The sequence below is a fragment of the Hyla sarda genome, chromosome 3 (genome assembly GCF_029499605.1).
Source record: "Hyla sarda isolate aHylSar1 chromosome 3, aHylSar1.hap1, whole genome shotgun sequence".
NCBI classification, from domain to species: Eukaryota; Metazoa; Chordata; class Amphibia; order Anura; family Hylidae; genus Hyla; species Hyla sarda.
Window position 1 is genome coordinate 361,190,863 of NC_079191.1, and position 17,512 is coordinate 361,208,374.

A 17,512-nucleotide genomic window follows, 5' to 3' on the forward strand; every position below is an offset into this window, starting at 1 on the left:
TGAGATAGGTAAGATGTTTAAATCGGTGGTGCTAAGACCCCCACCAAACAAAGGGAGAAGAAGCGTTCGGTGGAGGCTGTGTCCCATATATTTTCTAAAATTTTTTAGGCGGTGTATGGATTTAAAGGGATATTTTTTTAATAGTCCTAAAATTAAGTTGTCAATCTGAACAATAAGCCTAAAAATAAGCTGAGACTTCCCGTTCTTTCTGTGATGATAAGGAGGAGGCTTCTGGAAAGTTATCTGTACAGCATTACAGTGACACCAATAGATGGTAAATACAGTAATGTTCACCACCCCCCCCCCCCCCCGTTAAATGACTCCGCAAAGGTCACAGAGCATGCCCAGAAACTTCTCCCATTCATGTCAATGGGGCAGCTCCTGTCTTTTGTTGCCCATGGGGCTTCCTGTAAAGCATATCTGTAAGTGCTGATAAAAAACAGCTCAGGCAAGATGGCAGCCCCCACATAATAATGTAGAAAAAAAATGACATAAAAAAATTACAATTATTAAATTAAAAAAACATTCACTTTAATGAAAGTCCCACAGACCTCCAAGGAAAGCAAAGCAGAAACCAACCATTTTAGCTGGTCTGACACCCAGACCCCCACTGATCTAAACTACTGTCTCAATGACATGTTAGACGTTTGTTAATGCTTAGGCACACTTTAAATCAGTGTTTCCCAACCAAGGTGCCTCCAGCTGTTGCAAAACTACAACTCCCAGCATGCCCGGACAGCCTTTGGCTGTCCGGGCATGCTGGGAGCTGTAGTTTTGCAACAGCTGGAGGCACCCTGGTTGGGAAACTGTACTTTACATTAATAAGCTACACATTATACTGAATGTTTCCAAAAATGTTTCCATCATAATGTAATACAGGCGAATCAGACTGCTTGTTCTCTTAAAGGGAAAGATCATATCCCAAACATCGAGTAGCCTGGTGAACATATCCCCATTTTATGGTTACCCTTTTTTGCTGCCCCCCCTTTAATAATGGACGGTTATCTTACAGTCACGAATCCGTTTTACTGTGAGCAAAATAATGGACTATAACTTTAATGACAATGATGAGAGTACCACAAATAGTTAACCCCTCTGCCCTCTTCTTAGAAAAGTTCCCCCCAAACGTCTGCTCACCATTTAACATATTTGGTTTCCAGTAGAAAAATACAATTTCAGAATTAAAAAAATCCCCAAAAATCTCTACAACCCCATTCTACCCATCATTAAAAGTCTTTTTTTTTTTTACCTCATTCTCCATCTGGAATAATGCTGAGGATTCCCAATAATGCGAAAAAAAAAACTAAAAAAACAGAGCATATCATATGAATATACAGTATATGCTGTATAACAAGGACTAAAATGGCATCCAATGACAGTGCTGAGATCATCGAGGACCGGTGCAATAGTAGTACAATACCCAAATGCAAGCTGACATAATAAAAAATAGTAGTTCTCCTTGTTCGTGTGAAGTGTTACACTGTTTAATAAAGTTATATGAAAAATATTTTTTTTTTTTAATACATGAGTCCTAATACTTATGAAACTGTAAATTGTAAACCTATAACTTTATGGCAAGTTTAATAACACGTTAGAAATGCTGACGAGATGCATATTAAGAGTCTCGCTGTCAGACAGATGGCACGGGTATCTGCTTGGCAGAAGTGGTCTCACATTCTTGCATTAAGTCATTGGTGGTATGGTAATGCATGGCAATATACGATTTGGCAAATCCGAACGTGGAGTTAACTGGCTGCAGGCTGTTGGGAGTACTTATTTCTTGAGAGGGGCTGCTGTTATAGATGCTATAGTAGGGTTCTATGCGGGTATTAATAGGAGTCGAACTGCTTTGGGCATAGTGCTGGTGCCCCCCTGATCCTTTCGGGCTCAGGACGCTGTCTTTCGAATGGCTTGGACCGCAGGCTTGGTCAACAAACTTTTTAGGGGGTTTTGGCGACAACATATAAGCCGAATTGGTTTCATGGTGAGACGACTTGTTTCTGTTCGCTTCCAAGCTGCCTTTGCCCATGGCACGCAGTCTGGTTTTTTGTTTGCAGCATAGAAACCCAAGGGCGAAGTACTGGATGCACCACAGCACCCTCCTCCTTAAGCCGGCACTGTTACGAGAGTAGATGAATGGGTTTAATCCAGACTTCAAAAATATCAGGGTGAACCCGCAAAGCTCAAACTGGTAGAGGATAAAACTGCTGCTGTTAGTCAACACGTCTTGGACCAAAGAAATGCCCAGCGGTAGGCAGCAAATGAGGACGGATAATACAATGACCACACAAGTCACCACCGCTTTGGAATCCTTTGCAGTGGACAGGTTGACTGCTGATACCAACTGCAATCTGCTGGCTGGCACTGGCATTTGGCTCAGTTTTTTTGTGTAGGCGTGGGTCTGGACATGCTGAAGTTTGTTGTAGTTCTGGTTCCTGTATAACGCAGGGACCGCACACTGTACCCCGTCCACTCCAGGGGCAATGAAGGGTTGTGGTCTGGAAGTGTCAACAGTGATGATAGGGCACTTCCTTACCTGGGCATTCTTTCTTAATGCCTGGGCAATCATGATGTAAGAGGCTGACACCACGGCCACACAGAAGGTAAAATCTATGACGTACAAATACAGGATAATTTTCCCCTCTCCGCTGATCAAGCTGTACATAGGGAGGCAGATCTGAGACTTTCGGGTCCTCAGTGTAGCCAATGTGGCGAGGGTAAAGCTTGTGGTCCACAGGAGAACCGTGAGCATTAAAGTGCAGGGGAAAGAGGCCGTCCGATTGGGCTGCTGCCCCAGAACCATCCGCAGCCGGTGGAGCGCTATCACCGCCACCGTCTTCAAAGACATAATAATAAATCCCGAACTTGTGAGATGAAACGTGAAGCAGAACGCATCAGGGACGTTACTGCCCGTGTCGAAAAACAAGACGAAAGCAAACATTGGGGCGGAGATGCAACAAATAAACAGGTCACAGAAGGACAGGTTCAGGATCATGAAGTCAAAGTTTGTCCTAAACTTCCTAAAGGCCGGGTCGAAAAAGGACAAAAACACCACCAAGTTCCCGTAGGATCCCAGGCAGAAGATGATGACCAGCAGGAAGGTGCAGGTGACCAGGGTGGCGGTGTGAATGATCTGCTGGATGTCCCGCAGGGTCCCATTGCCCACGTGAGACACCGAGGTGCTGTTCACATAGTCGTATCGGGTCTGATCGGCAAAATCTGTCATTCTGTCTGATAAATTCATGGTTAATACTGACGTGATCCAGCAGGAGGAGGAGGAGCAGGAATGGCGTGCTGGGGTTTAGCCTGGGAGAAGATCCCCTCTCCCAGGCGAGTCCATGAAAGAGGCCGCAGTCTTCAAGGAGCCTTACTGCAGGCCAAGACCAATGCCCATCTGTAGACGCCTGCAGGGCAGCAGCATGAAGAGGATGCAGAGAGCGGCCATAGCTGAGGGATCCCAGATCACTAATCCCAGGCTGCAGGTGCGGAGGATGTCACCTAGAACACACACAAGACTCCATTTTATCACAACATCAGCACCAGTGGCCTCTATGTGCATGAAGCCCCCCCAGTCCTCCCCCCTAATGTCACCACCCGACTACATCCTGCATTACAGTACATGCTCCATCACTGCCCGGTGACAGCTGTCAGCCTCCATCTCTGCAGGGCCCGACTGCACCAGCATCCATCTCTATGGAGGATGAGGCTGTGACATAACATGGCGCTCTATGGCTCATCCCCTCATACCTCTCACTGATGCCTCCTTCTCGGTCGCCGGGTGACAGGTGGATCCGATGACCGGGAGATCCGAGGGACCTGCACAACATTGCCCGCTGCATCCAGCGCAGCCCCAGCTCCCGATCCTCACAACCAATTGCCAAGGTGAAAGCCTCCAGCCAATCAGCGGCCGCGTCTTATCTGCCTGCGGCGCCGAGGGCGGAAGAACAAGAGCGCTGATTGGCTGAGCCGCCGCCGCCGCTGCTGCTGCTTGATGCCTGCACCGGGAGGATGGTGATTTAAGGGGATAGATGTAGAGACAATGGCAGCAGAGACCTGACACCCCTGCTAGATATTATCTGGGGGGCTCCTTATTATTCTTCATGGATGTATTATAGTCTCTATATATTTATTTCTCCTAAATTATTTACACATTGTATATACTGAATATGTCTATCTCACTCTTTCCTGACCAGTGTGCCTCCAGCTGTTGCAAAACTACAACTCCCATCATGGTCTATATCAATATGTACGTACAACATATAACCTAGAGCAGAGTGTCCCAACCAAGGGTCCTCCAGCTGTTGCAAAACTACAACTCCTAGCATGGTCTATAACAAATACAATATATAGCTTAGAGCAGTGTTTCCCAACCAAAGCGCCTCCAGCTGTTGCAAAACTAAATATGCAAACATATAACCTATAGGAGTGTTTCCCAATGCCTCCAGCTGTTGCAAAACTACAACTCCCAGCATGGTCTTTATGAATATGCACATACAACCTAGACCACCGTTTCCCAACCAGAGTGGTTACAGCGGTTGCAATACTACAACTCCCAGCATGCCTGGACAGCCTTTGGCTGTCCGGGCATGCTGTAAGTTGTAGTTTTGCAACAGCTGGAGACATACGGGTTGGGAAAAGCTGTCCTAGGATGGTGTGTTCCCAACCTGTGGCTCTCCAGCTATGGAAAACAACAACTCCCATCATGCCAGAGTTGTAATTTTGCAACAGCTGGAGAGCCACAGGTTGGGAAGAACTGACCTAGAGGAAGAGCATGCAGCTGATATGGGCGCCATGTGTAAGGCTCTGTTCACTCCACTGTCATGATTTCGGTCAGGTTAGGATCCCATTTGGTTACTTTTCCTGCGTTTTTTGCATTTGAGTTGAAATTGTATTTTTGGCCCCTTTTTGGTGTTTTTTTTCAAAATGGGTTGGGTACCCAAAAATAAATAAATAAATGCAGTAGGGATAGGAAAAAATGTGTTTAGCTTTTTTTCCCCTCCCCCCCCCTCATTTTTAAGGTAGTACTACTACTCCCAGCATGGCACAGACTGTTCCATGATGGGAGTAGTAGTAGTACCTGTACTAATGGACATATCGCCCCAGTTGTCAATCCTGACACCCCAATGTGATCGTCCATAAGATAGCAGAGATCTGGAGCGGCTCTATACAGCGCTCACATCTCTGCTCTATACTCCGGCCAGTGATATGAATAGAACATCACTCATTCATATTTTCCGCCCAGAGTGGTGATTGGCCAGATGGTTGCAGCCAATCACAGCTCTCAGTGGGAAATATTAAATCAGTGATGTTCTATTCACATCACCGGCCGGAGTATAGTGCAGAGATGCGAGCGCAGGAGAAAGCCGCTCCGTCTCTACAATAGATAGGACGATCGCAGCGGGTGTCAGGAGTGATACCCGCTGTGATCTGTCCTTAACTGCGGGTACTAATACTCCCAGCATGGAGCACACTCTGCTCCATGTTTAAAGCAGTAGTACCTGCAGTTAAGGAAAGATCACAACGGATGTCACTCCTGACACCCGCTGTGATCGTCCTGTACAATGTATAGATGTGGGCGGCCGCTCTACTATGGTCCCCTGCACTGACGAATATATACACATATTCATATTTCCCACAGAGAGTTGTGATTGGCTGGAACCATCTGGCCAATCACAGCTCTCTGCGGGAAATATGAATAGGTGTATATATATATACGGCAGTGCAGGGGACCATAGAAGAGCAGCCGGCCACATCTATAAGTGATCTATAAGTGATACAGAAGGATCACAATGGAATCAGGCGATCTGATCTGTCAATTAGTACAGGTACTACTACTCCCATTATGGAACAGTGTGTGTTCCATGCTGGGGGTAGTAGTACCACCTAAAAAATAAAGAAAAAAAAGTGAAAAACACACACACACACACACACACACACACACACACACACACACACTACATTTTTATTATTGTTGGCTATATTTTTAGTGCCCTGCCCGCCCACATAAATTGATCCCTGTTTAAAAATTAATAAAAATTTTGTTATAAAAAAGAAATATTTTGTTACATACAATTTTTTCCATTGCTACTGTATTTTTTTTTTTTTTATGGTACCCTACGAAATTCTATTAATCCCTTAACCTCTTAAGGTGACCCCACATCACACCGGGTCGGTCCCGGCTGCTAACGATAGCCGGGACCCTGGGCTAACAGCGTGCGGCACCGATCGTTGTGCCGCGCGCTGTTAACCCTTCAGACGCGGCGATCAAAGTTGACCGCCGCATCTGAAAACGAAAGTAAACGTTTCCCGGCAGCTCAGTCGGGCTGATCAGGACATCGCGATACAATCGCGATGTTCCGATCAGCTGGGACGCAGGCGGAGGTCTTCTTACCTGTCTCCACGGCGTCCGATCGTCAATTGATTGCTCCAAGCCTGAGCTATAGACTTGAGCAATCAAGCCCCTATCTGACTGATCCGTGCAAAGCTATGGTTTTGCAGGGATCAGCATAGGAGATCAGTGTGTGCAGTGTTATAGAGGTCCCTATGGGAGCTATAACACTGCAAAAAAAAGTAAAAAAAAAAAAAAAAAAAAAAGTTAACAAAAGGTCATTTAACCCCTTCCCTATTGAAAGTTTGAATCAACCCCCTTTTCCCATAAAAAAGACTGTGTAAATAAAAAATTAACATATGTGGTATCGCCGCGTGCGTAAATGTCCCCTTAGGGGACTTTTAGAAGGAATCATTTCATTCCGCATACAGATCAATATGGTTTCATAAAACCACATTGATCTGTGTGCTCTGTGCTCGATTGATAAAGCCTGGTCCTGCCAGGCTTTATCATTCAGAGCGCAGGAGCCACCTTGGAAGGAGAGGTAAGCACTCAGGCTACCTCCACAGTGGATCAGCCCCCCCGCACTGCGAGGGGTCGATCCACCCCACTGGACCACCAAGGATGGCATGGAGGATCAGCTTTGACAGCTAAAGGGTTAATAGCCGATTGCCGCATGTCTGCTATTAACGCCGGCCCCCAGCTACAGGAATCAGCTGGGGGCCGGCCGGTATGACGCGGGCTCGAGTCGGGAGCCCACGCCATACCACCTTAACGGCACATGGACATGTATACACGTCCATGGTCGTTAAGGGGTTAAAAAAGGTATCGCCATCACTTTTTTGGATCGCTAAAGTCCAAAAAAGATAAAAAATCACCTGCAAAAACGCCAAAGTCAAAACCCACATGGCATTTTTCTGGATGTTCTTTTTACTGCCATAGACTTCTATGGGAGAAAAACGCCACAATTTCAGGGGAAAAAAACGCCATAGGCTCAACATGCTGCGATTTAGCAAAACCGCAAAGGAGCTGAAAAACGCCAAATAAAGAGTGAAAAAAACACCAAAAGGATTAAAAAAAATGCCAAACTGAAAAACGGCAAGTGGAAAAAGAATTTTGCAATTTCTCATCGATTTGCAGCTAACATCTGGCTGCAGCGTTTTTTGGCTAAAAAACACCATGCGGCAGAAATGCCGTTTGTTTTTCTTGCGTCCCCCCCCCCCCCCCTCCCCCAAAAAAACAAGTGGATTTCCAGCCTCACAATACAATAGCAGTACCGGACCTGTCAAAATGACTGACAATGACTGTGACTGAAGCCCCCCTCAGACGTATAATAGGGTCTATCATGCCAAAATCCATCGACCCCAGGACAACATGGACATGCGCTGTCACCATTGAAGGCAATGCAGTCCAGGTAGAATTCCGCCAAAAGAATTAACATGTTCGTTCTTTTGACAGGTGCAGAGTCCTGAATATCCGTGATGAAGTTTTCTGCCGTGGAAATTCTACAGTGTGAATGGTACAGCAGAATGGACCCACATAGTGATGTAATGAACTTATGCAAGAAGGTGTCCCCACCTCTGGGCCCCTTAGAAGCTGCTATGTCTATAGTTACGTGCCCATGGGTTTCCTTGTGGACACACCGGACTCTTTTTGTTTAGTCACAAAACCCTCTTCCATATGGGGGTCTTTCTTAAAAAGTTCATGTGGTAGTCTAGGAAATGTGTTGTGTGGGTTACCGATGAGGGTAGTAGTCCTTCTTGTGACACTTGGTGCAAACCAGAGTTTCTTGGTAGACCCCAAAATATGCCTATTTAATTAAAGCTGTTCCTCTTACACAAACCCCAAGAAAAAGACTTCTGACTGTCAGGGTTTCAGTGAACAACTGTTCTGAATTGAATGAACTGCTAAAGTGAATTTTTGTGGCCTATATGTAGAAGGTAAAACGGACTTTACTTCAACCTAGGCTCACTACTCTAGGTTCTGATTGGTTGCCATGGGCAACGTTTCCTCTGCACAGGTTTTGATTAGTGATGAGTAGAGATGAGCGAACTTACAGTAAATTCGATTCGTCACGAACTTCTCAGCTCGGCAGTTGATTACTTATCCTGCATAAATTAGTTCAGCTTTCAGGTGCTCCGGTGGGCTGGAAAAGATGGATACATTCCTAGGAAAGAGTCTCCTAGGACTGTATCCACCTTTTCCAGCCCACCGGAGCACCTGAAAGCTGAACTTATTTATGCAGGAAGAGTTATCAACTGCCGAGCCGAGAAGTTTGTGACGAATCGAAGTTACTGTAAGTTCGCTCATCTCTAGTGATGAGCATCAGGGACCATATTCGAATTCGAGATATTTCGGAATATATGGACAAATATTTGTCCTAGATTCATGAAAAGCGCATATTCGCTATGTTGTTTTTTTTTATGTGAAAATTCGGAATGAAATTTGCATAATGCGCATGCGCGATATTATCTTTCCCCTTATAGAAGGGAGGGATCAGTGATCTCTTACTGGAAGTGCCGATATTTGTGAATATTAGCATATTCGCATAAAAAAAAATATTCGTCATTACAAATATATATTACTATATTCTAAATATTTGTGAAATCGCAAAGCACCGATATTCGCGATAAAATTTAGCATTTTGAATATTTGCGCTCAACATTAGTTTTGATAAATCTCCCCCATTATGTTTGAACTATGTTTGAAATAGCACCTTAGTCTGTGTGCATATGTAGCCGTGGCTTTTTATCCTGTATACGCGTACCTAGATTTTTGGCTTGTTATGTTTGTACCGGTACTTTGCTTGGGGTTTTATTGTTGCTCTTTGTATATATTTAGTATTCTCTGTTTGTGTGTTTCACACCTGTTTGTATTTATATGTTTAGTATCTTTACCAGTGTTTAGATGTATTTTGGATTTTTTGTTTCATCCTAGGCTAGTTCCTGTTCACACAGTGATGTGCCCTCTAGCTTGGAGACTATTTGGATTTGGTATTGATGTCCCTCCATGTTTGGAGCTGGGGCGTATAGTGTTCTAGGTTTCTCCTATGGATAGTTCCGTTACATGAATTCTGCTTTGTTCCCTATCATAGGCGTCAGTTTGTGTCTGTATCTTGTGCTTAGTCTGTGTTCAGACTTGGGGGTCTTTGAGAGTGTATCAAGAGTGTGAATTGTGTTCTAGTATCCTGACCTGTATGGTGTCTGACATCAGTTAACCAGTTCACCTCCTGCATATCCTGGTCCCACTTAGTCCATGCTCCATCGATCCTGTTATTCTGTCCTGTTCATATTTTTATATCTACCGTTTATCTTGTTTCTTGTTCCTGAACTGATCTTGCCTGTTAGTTGGTTATTGTGTAACCCCTCGTGTTCTTGACTTGTACCCCAACTTTGTACAGTTCCGTTTATTATTTTGACTTGGACGCCCCAGCACTTTAGCTACGTGTATGGACTGTCTTTCTAGTTGCAGATCCGTCGCCTAGGGCGGATATGCAAGAGGAAGGGACAGCGGCCTTAGGGAAAATAAGGGCACACATCTTCCCTGCCCCACGTGACGTGATCTTGACACAATCATGACAATTAGGAGGCGGATTTCTCAAAGCAACCTCTGCAGATACTAACCACAGCCCCTGAAGTTCTGCTTGACATGAACCCAAAGGCTTCCATTCTAGAACATATTTATTTATACATCTACCAGAATCATCCCACATTTTGCAGATTTCCATAGTAGAGATGTAGCAAATTGTTCGCCGGCGAACAGTTCCCGGCGAACTTAGCATGTTCGCATCACCAGGCGAACATATGTGAAGTTCGATTCGCCCCCTATACTTTAACATTGCAGTAAACTTTGACCCTGTGAGTCAGAGTCAGCAGACACATTACAGCCAATCAGCAGCAGTCCCTCCCTTCCAGACCCTCCTACCTCCTGCACAGACGCCATTTTACCTTTATTCGCCATGCTGCAGGCTTAGAAAGTGGAGGGACAGAGAAGCTGCTGCTGCTGTAATAGGGAAAGCGATAGCTAGGTTGCTGCTAGGTGGTGTATTCAGGGTCCACTTTACTCCTAAAGCACTAGTGTAACATCTGCTTTAAGGACAGCACCCAAAAAAGCCCTTTTTAGGGCTCAAATACCAGTCCATGTGTCTTGCAACAGCTGGAGGCACCCTGGTTGGGAGGGAACCGCTGGTTAAAAGGGGTACTCCAGTGTAAAACTTAAGTTCCTTCAAGCAACTAACTACAGTATTAAAAGGGCTATACGTTCAGTCCGTGTGTCTTGCAACAGCTGGAGGCACCCTGGTTGGGGACCACTGCTTAAAAGGGGAACTCCGCTGGCTCATTGTCACACTAGTGCAAATCACCTTTGGTGTGACAGTTGTTCAAATACAAAATAAAAAATACCTTTTTTGGCTGTGAAATAAAACCAGTGCTGCCTAAAGGGGGGCTCTAACTATGTGCTGCCTAATATGGTGGAATCTATGTGCTGCGTAAAGGGGGATCTAAATATGTGCTGCCTAAAGGGGGCTCTATGTACTGCCTAAAGGGAGGCTCTAACTATGTGCTGCCTAAAGGGGGGATCTAACTATGTGATGCCTAAAGGGGGGTTCTATGTGCTGCCTAAAGGGGGGATCTATGTGCTGCTTAAAGGGTAGCTCTACCTATGTGCTGCCTAACATGGGGGAATGCTGCCTAACATGGGGGAATCTATGTGCTGCCTAAAGGGGGGCTCTAACTATGTGCTGCCTAATATGGGGGAATCTATGTGCTGCCTAAAGGGGGGATCTAACTATGTGCTGCCTAAAGGGGGGGATCTAACTATGTGCTGCCTAAAGGGGGATCTAACTATGTGATGCCTAAAGGGGGGCTAAAGCACGTTATTCCAAAGAATTTAGGAATAATAGGTGATTTATGCCCTTTATGGATGAAAACCAGACTCTGCATCAACTATGTAATTTTCCATGGGAGTTTTGCCATGGATCCCCCTCCAGCACGCCACAGTTCAGGTATTAGTCCCCTTGAAACAACTTTTAAATCACTATTGTGGCCAGAAAGAGTCCCTGTGGGTTTTAAAATTCGCCTGCCCATTGAAGTCAATGACGGTTCGCGAAGATTTGCGGAAGTTCGCCGTTTGCGAACCGGAAATTTTATGTTGGCGACATCACTATTCCATAGGTGTCTCCATGTGACCGGCTTCATGTAATGTGAGAAATCTAGATAAAGCTTTGCTCACATAATTGCCTATTTAGTGTCTCAAGGATGATTCAGATCATTTATCTTTTATCTAGGGCATTAGAAAACAGAACATATCCTTACAACCAGATGTATTTTTCTTCCACCAACAATTATATATCATTACGGAACATTTCACATGACTCACAATGTTATACTTCTGCAGAACCAGTGGTCGGCTTTCTCAACGTTAACATGCAGTTCTTGACTGCATTGTCATAACTGAATCAACCCCACAAGTGTATGGGAGATGTCACCTACTGATTTGTATCACTGAGAGAAATATGCCATGACATAAGAGTAGAGTACCCCAACAATTACCAGACAGGTCACAATGTTATAGAAGGGAGAGAAAGGGGTACTCCGGTACTGAACAACTTATCCCCTATCCACAGTATAGGGGGTAAGCATCTGATCGTAGCTGACCCCCTGCGATCTCCTGCCTGGGGCCCGGCCACCGCTCCGTGCTCCGAGCTGTGATGGCCCATAGAGATGCACGCGTGTCTGGCCAGCTCTGTGTATGGGGAGAGCAGTGGTGCCGGACAGATCGCAGACCTCCCACGATCAGACACTTATCTCCTATCCTGCTGTTTCACATAGTACTGCATGACACCTTATGCTCCCCCATTCACCATCCCTCAAATAGGGCTATGTTTACAGTCCATGCTGTCCTAGACAGTCCAAGGCTACTTTCACACAAGGCTACGTTCGCTACGTTCCGTTGTTTTACCCACAAAAAAGAGACCTGTCATTTAAAATGCAACAAAAAATAAATAGGGATTGTAGAGAGCTATTGTATAATTTTACGCCAACATTTTTGCCACAACAGACTTCAATTTTATGGTTTAAAAGTAATGGGACGAACAATGCGTTTTGTTGCTAGCATGCACCTTCTTTAGGGACAACATAAAAACACCTCTCAGCGGTGTGTGTGGCCAGACAGGTGCAATTGTGCTTTATACTAAGGCTAGGTTCACACTATGGAATTTCCGCCTGCAATTCCGCTTTGAAATTGCAGGCAGACATTCCACTTGCTAAAATGTATAGTGTAGTGAATGGAAAATCCGCTTGGAAATTTCTCGTGCAACACATTGCAGTCTATTGGAGACTGCTGTGTCCACACTGTCCTAGAGCAGATTCAGTCGGTGCTGGCCGCACTCAGAATGTCTAGATGGAAATTTACATTCTGGAGATTCCCTAGTCTGAACCTAGCCTAACACTTGTAACCAATAAAATTGAAAAGTCCCAAGCAACTGTTGTTGTAAACATTTCAGGAATAATTATCCCCTTAGGGACTCAGACCATTTTCACCTTAAAGGGGTACTCCAGCCCCAAGACCTCATCCCCTATCCAAAGGATAGGGGATGTCTGATCGCAGGGGTCCCGCTGCTGGGGACCACCGCAATCTAGCATGCAGCACCCACCTGTGAGCACTGCAGTCACGCCCCCTCCCATAGACTTGCATTGAGGGGGCGGGGCGTGACATCACAATACTCTGTCCCCGTGGTCGGGAGGCATAAGACTTGGAGCCTCCAGAGCTTCCTGCAGTGCGCACAGGTGGGTGCTGCATGCTAGATTGCGGGGGTCCCCAGTGGCGGGACCCCCACGATCAGACATCTTATCCTTTGGAAAGGGGATAAGATGTCTTAGGGCCGGAGTACCCCTTTTAGGACTAAGCCCTTTTTTGCATTTCTGACCACATGCATTAATAACTCTGGGATACTGTTACCTTTTATTCTGAATCCGAGATTGTTTTTTCGTGACATATTCTACTTTTACATAGTGGTAAATTTTTGTCGTTACTTGCATCCTTTCTTGGTGAAAAACTCCAAAATTTCATGAAAATTTAGAATTTTTCTAACTTTGAAGCTTTCTGCTTGTAAGGAAAATAGACATCCCACATAAATGATATATTGATTCACATATACAATATGTCTACTTTTTTAATTGCATCATAAAGTTGACATGTTTTTACTCTGAGGATGTTAGAGGGCTTCAAAGTATAGCAGCAATTTTAAAAATTTTCACGAAAAATTCTAAATCTGAATTTTTCAGGGACCAATTAAAGGACATCTGTACTGCATTAACTTTACATATTCCTGTGCCCGGGCTGCAGAAATAAACAAACTAAACTTTAACTCACCTTCCTACGTTGCCCCGTTGCTCCGGTATTGGCCTCACGGTCCTTGGCTGCGATCTTCTTGCTGCTTCCTGGGGACGGGAACGTCACAGAGCCATCAGCGTATCCCCAGCCGCAGCAATGTCCCGCCTCGGCCGGTGATAGGTGAGCGCACTGTCATGTAAGGAGCCGGCCAGATCCCCCTCTGCTTTGTCACAGGATGCCTGCTGAATGATTTCAGCAGGCATCCTGGTCCGATCCTTAACCCCTTAAGGACCAGGACCATTTTGGCCTTAAGGACCAGAGCATTTTTTGCACATCTGACCATTGTCACTTTAAGCATTAATAACTCTGGGATGCTTTTACCTTTGATTCGGATTCCGAGATTTTTTTTTCGTGACATATTCTACTTTATGTTAGTGGTAAAATTTAATCGATACTTGTATCATTTCATGGTGAAAAATTCCCAAATTTGATGAAAAAATTTAAAATTTTGCATTTTTCTAACTTTGAAGCTCTCTGCTTGTAAGGAAAATAGACATTCCAAATAAATTATATATTGATTCACATATAAAATATGTCTACTTTATGATTGCATCATAAAGTTGACATGTTTTTACTTTTGGAAGACATCAGAGGGCTTGAAAGTTCAGCAGCAATTTTCAATTTTTCCACAAAATTTTCAAAATCAGAATTTTTCAAGGACCAGTTAAGTTTTGAAGTGGATTTGAGGGGCCTTCTTTTTAGAAATACCCAATAAATACCCCATTATAAAAACTGCACCCCTCAAAGTATTCAAAATGACATTCAGTAAGTGTGTTAACCCTTTAGGTGTTTCACAGGAATAGCAGCAAAGTGAAGGAGAAAATTCAAAATCTTGATTTTTTACACTCGCATGTTCCTGTAAACCCAGTTTTTTAATTTTTAAAAGGGGTAAAAGGAGAGAAATCTTCCTAAAATGTGTAACCCAATTTCTCTCGAGTAAGGAAATACCTCATATGTGTATGTAAAGTGTTCGGCGGGCGCAGTAGAGGGCTCAGAAGGGAAGGAGCGACAGTGGGATTTTGGAGAGTGAGTTTTTCTGAAATGGTTTTTGGGGGGCATGTCACATTTAGGAAGCCCCTATGGTGCCAGGACAGCAAAAAAAAAAACAAAAAAAAAAAACAAAAAAAAACATGGCATACTATTTTGGAAACTACACCCCTCAAGGAACGTAACAAGGGGTCCAATGAGCCTTAACACCCCACAGGTGTTTGCCGACTTTTCGTTAAAGTTGGATGTGTAAATTAAAAAAAAAAATTTCAAAAAAATGCTGCTTTTCCCCCAATTTTTACATTTTTACAAGGGATAATAATAGAAAATGTCCCCCAAAATTTGTAACCCCATCTCTTCTGAGTATGGAAATACCCCATGTGTGGACATCAAGTGCTCTGCTGATGCACTACAATGCTCAGAAGAGAAGGCGCTTTTGGAGTGAGAATTAGTTTGTAATGGGAGTCAGGGGCCATATGCGTTTACAAAGCCCCCTGTAGTGCCAGAACAGTGGACACCCCCACATGTGACCTCATTTTGGAAACTACACCCCTCACAGAATTTAATATGGGGTGCAGTGAGTATCTACACCCCACTGGTGTTTGACAGATCTTTGTAACAGTGGGCTGTGTAAATGAAAAATTAAATTTTTCATTTTCACGGACGACTGTTCCAAAAATCTGTCAGACACCTGTGGGGCGTAAATGCTCACTGTACCCCTTATTACATTATGTGTGGGGTGTAGTTTCCAAAATGGGGTCACATGTGGGGGGGGTCCACTGTTCTGGCACTATGGGGGCTTTGTAGACACACGTGGCCTTCAATTTCAGACACATTCTCTCTCCAAAATCCCAATGGCGCTCCTTCTCTTCTGAGCATTGTAGTGCGCCAGCAGAGCACTTTACATTCACACATGGGGTATGTTCTTACTCAGAAGAAATGGGGTTACAAATTTTGGGGGGCTTTTTTTCCTATTTTCCCTTGTGAAAATGAAAAATTTTGGGTAACACCAGCATTTTAGTGAGAACATTTTTTTTTCCCCATCCAACTTTAATGAAAATTCTTCAAACACCCGTGGGGTGTTCAGGCTCACTATACCCCTTGTTACGTTCCGTGAGGGGTGCAGTTTCCAAAATGGGGTCACATGTGGGTATTTATTTTTTTGCGTTTATGTCAGGTTCCGCTGTAAAATCAGCCACCCCTGTTCAAATCACCAATTTAGGCCTCAAATGTACATAGTGCACTCCTGAGCCTTGTTATGCGCCCGCAGAGCATTTTATGCCCACATATGGGGTATCTCCGTATTCAGGAGAAATTGCGTTACAAATTTTGGGGGTCTTTTTTTTGCTTTTACCGCTTGTGAAAATATAAAGTATGGGGCAACATCAGCATGTTAGTGTAAAATGTTTTATTTTTTTACACTAACAGGCTGGTGTAGACCCCAACTTTTCCTTTTCATAAGGGGTAAAAGGAGAAAAAGCCCCCCCCCCCCAAAAAAAAAAAATTTGTAGTGCAGTTTCTCCCGAGTATGGAAATACCCACTTGGTACTTAACCGTTTCCTTGAAATACGACAGGGCTCTGAAGTGAGAGCGCCATGCGCATTTGAGGACTAAACTAGGGATTGCATAGGGGTGGACATAGGGGGGGGGGAACCTCCAGCTGTTTCAAAACTACAACTCCCAGTATGTACTGACAAACCGTGCATGCTGGGAGTTGTACTTTTGCAACAGATGGAGGCACACTGGTTGGAAAACCTTCAATTAGGTTCTGTTACCTAACTCAGTATTTTCCAACCAGGGTGCCTCCAGCTGTTGCAAAAGTACAACTCGCAGCATGTACTGATCACCGAAGGGCATCCTGGGAGATGTAGTTATGCAACAGCTGTAGGTACGCAACTACAACTCCCAGCATGCCGAGACAGCTGTTTGGGCATGATGGGATTTGCAGTTTTGCAACATCTGGAGGGCTACAGTTTAGAGACCACTGCACAGTGATCTCCAAACTGTGGTCCTCCAGATGTTTTAAAACTACAAATCCCAGCATACCCAGACAGAAAACTGCTATGTGGGCATGCTGGGAGTTGTAGTTTTGCAAGATCTAGAGTGTTACAGTATAGAGATCACTGCAAAGTGATCTCACAACTGTGGCACTCCAGCTGTTGCAAAACTACAACTCCCAGCATGCCCAAACAGCTGTCTGGGCATGCTAGGAGTTGTAGTTTTGCAACATCTGGAGGGCTACAGGTTAGAGACCACTGTATAGTGGTCTCAGACTGTAGCCCTCCAGATGTTGCTAGGCAACTCACCGGCCCCCGTATGATCCAGCGAGCTGCATAGCAGTCCTCTTCTGCCGCCTGCTGCCACTACCGATCACATCCCGCTGCCATCGCCAATGGGTAAGTGAACTTCGGCCCTGGTCCTCTGTCTGTTCCCCGTTCTGCCCCGCCCATTGTGGGTGGGGAGAAGGTTAAAACGAAAGTAAACCCCCCGCCCCCCGATCTGCTATTGGTCGTTATTTTGACGACCAATAGCAGGGATAGGAGGGGCAGCACCCCTGCCACCTCACTCCTATCCCTTCAGGGGGATCGTGGGTTTCTTAGACAACCGCGATCCCCCTTCTATTCCGGGTCACCATAGACCCGTATGACCCGGAATAAGCGCAAATCGCAAGTGTGAATTCACTTGCGATCTGCGCCGATCGCCGACATGGCGGGCGGGGGGGACGGGGGGTCTGATGACCCCCCTGGGCATTTGCGCGGGGTGCCTGCTGATCAATATCAGCAGTCACCCCGACGGGGACCGAAA

At 45.0% G+C, this 17,512-nt stretch overlaps 1 protein-coding gene across 1 annotated transcript; it reads right to left on the bottom strand.

Annotated features, from left to right (window-relative positions):
• Positions 1-1,462: 1,462 nt before the first annotated feature.
• GPR75 (G protein-coupled receptor 75) lies at positions 1,463-3,247 on the bottom strand. The gene has a single exon (XM_056567661.1). It carries the CDS (start codon positions 3,242-3,244, stop codon positions 1,631-1,633), a length of 1,614 nt encoding a protein of 537 aa, XP_056423636.1. The 5' UTR covers positions 3,245-3,247; the 3' UTR covers positions 1,463-1,630.
• Positions 3,248-17,512: the final 14,265 nt, after the last annotated feature.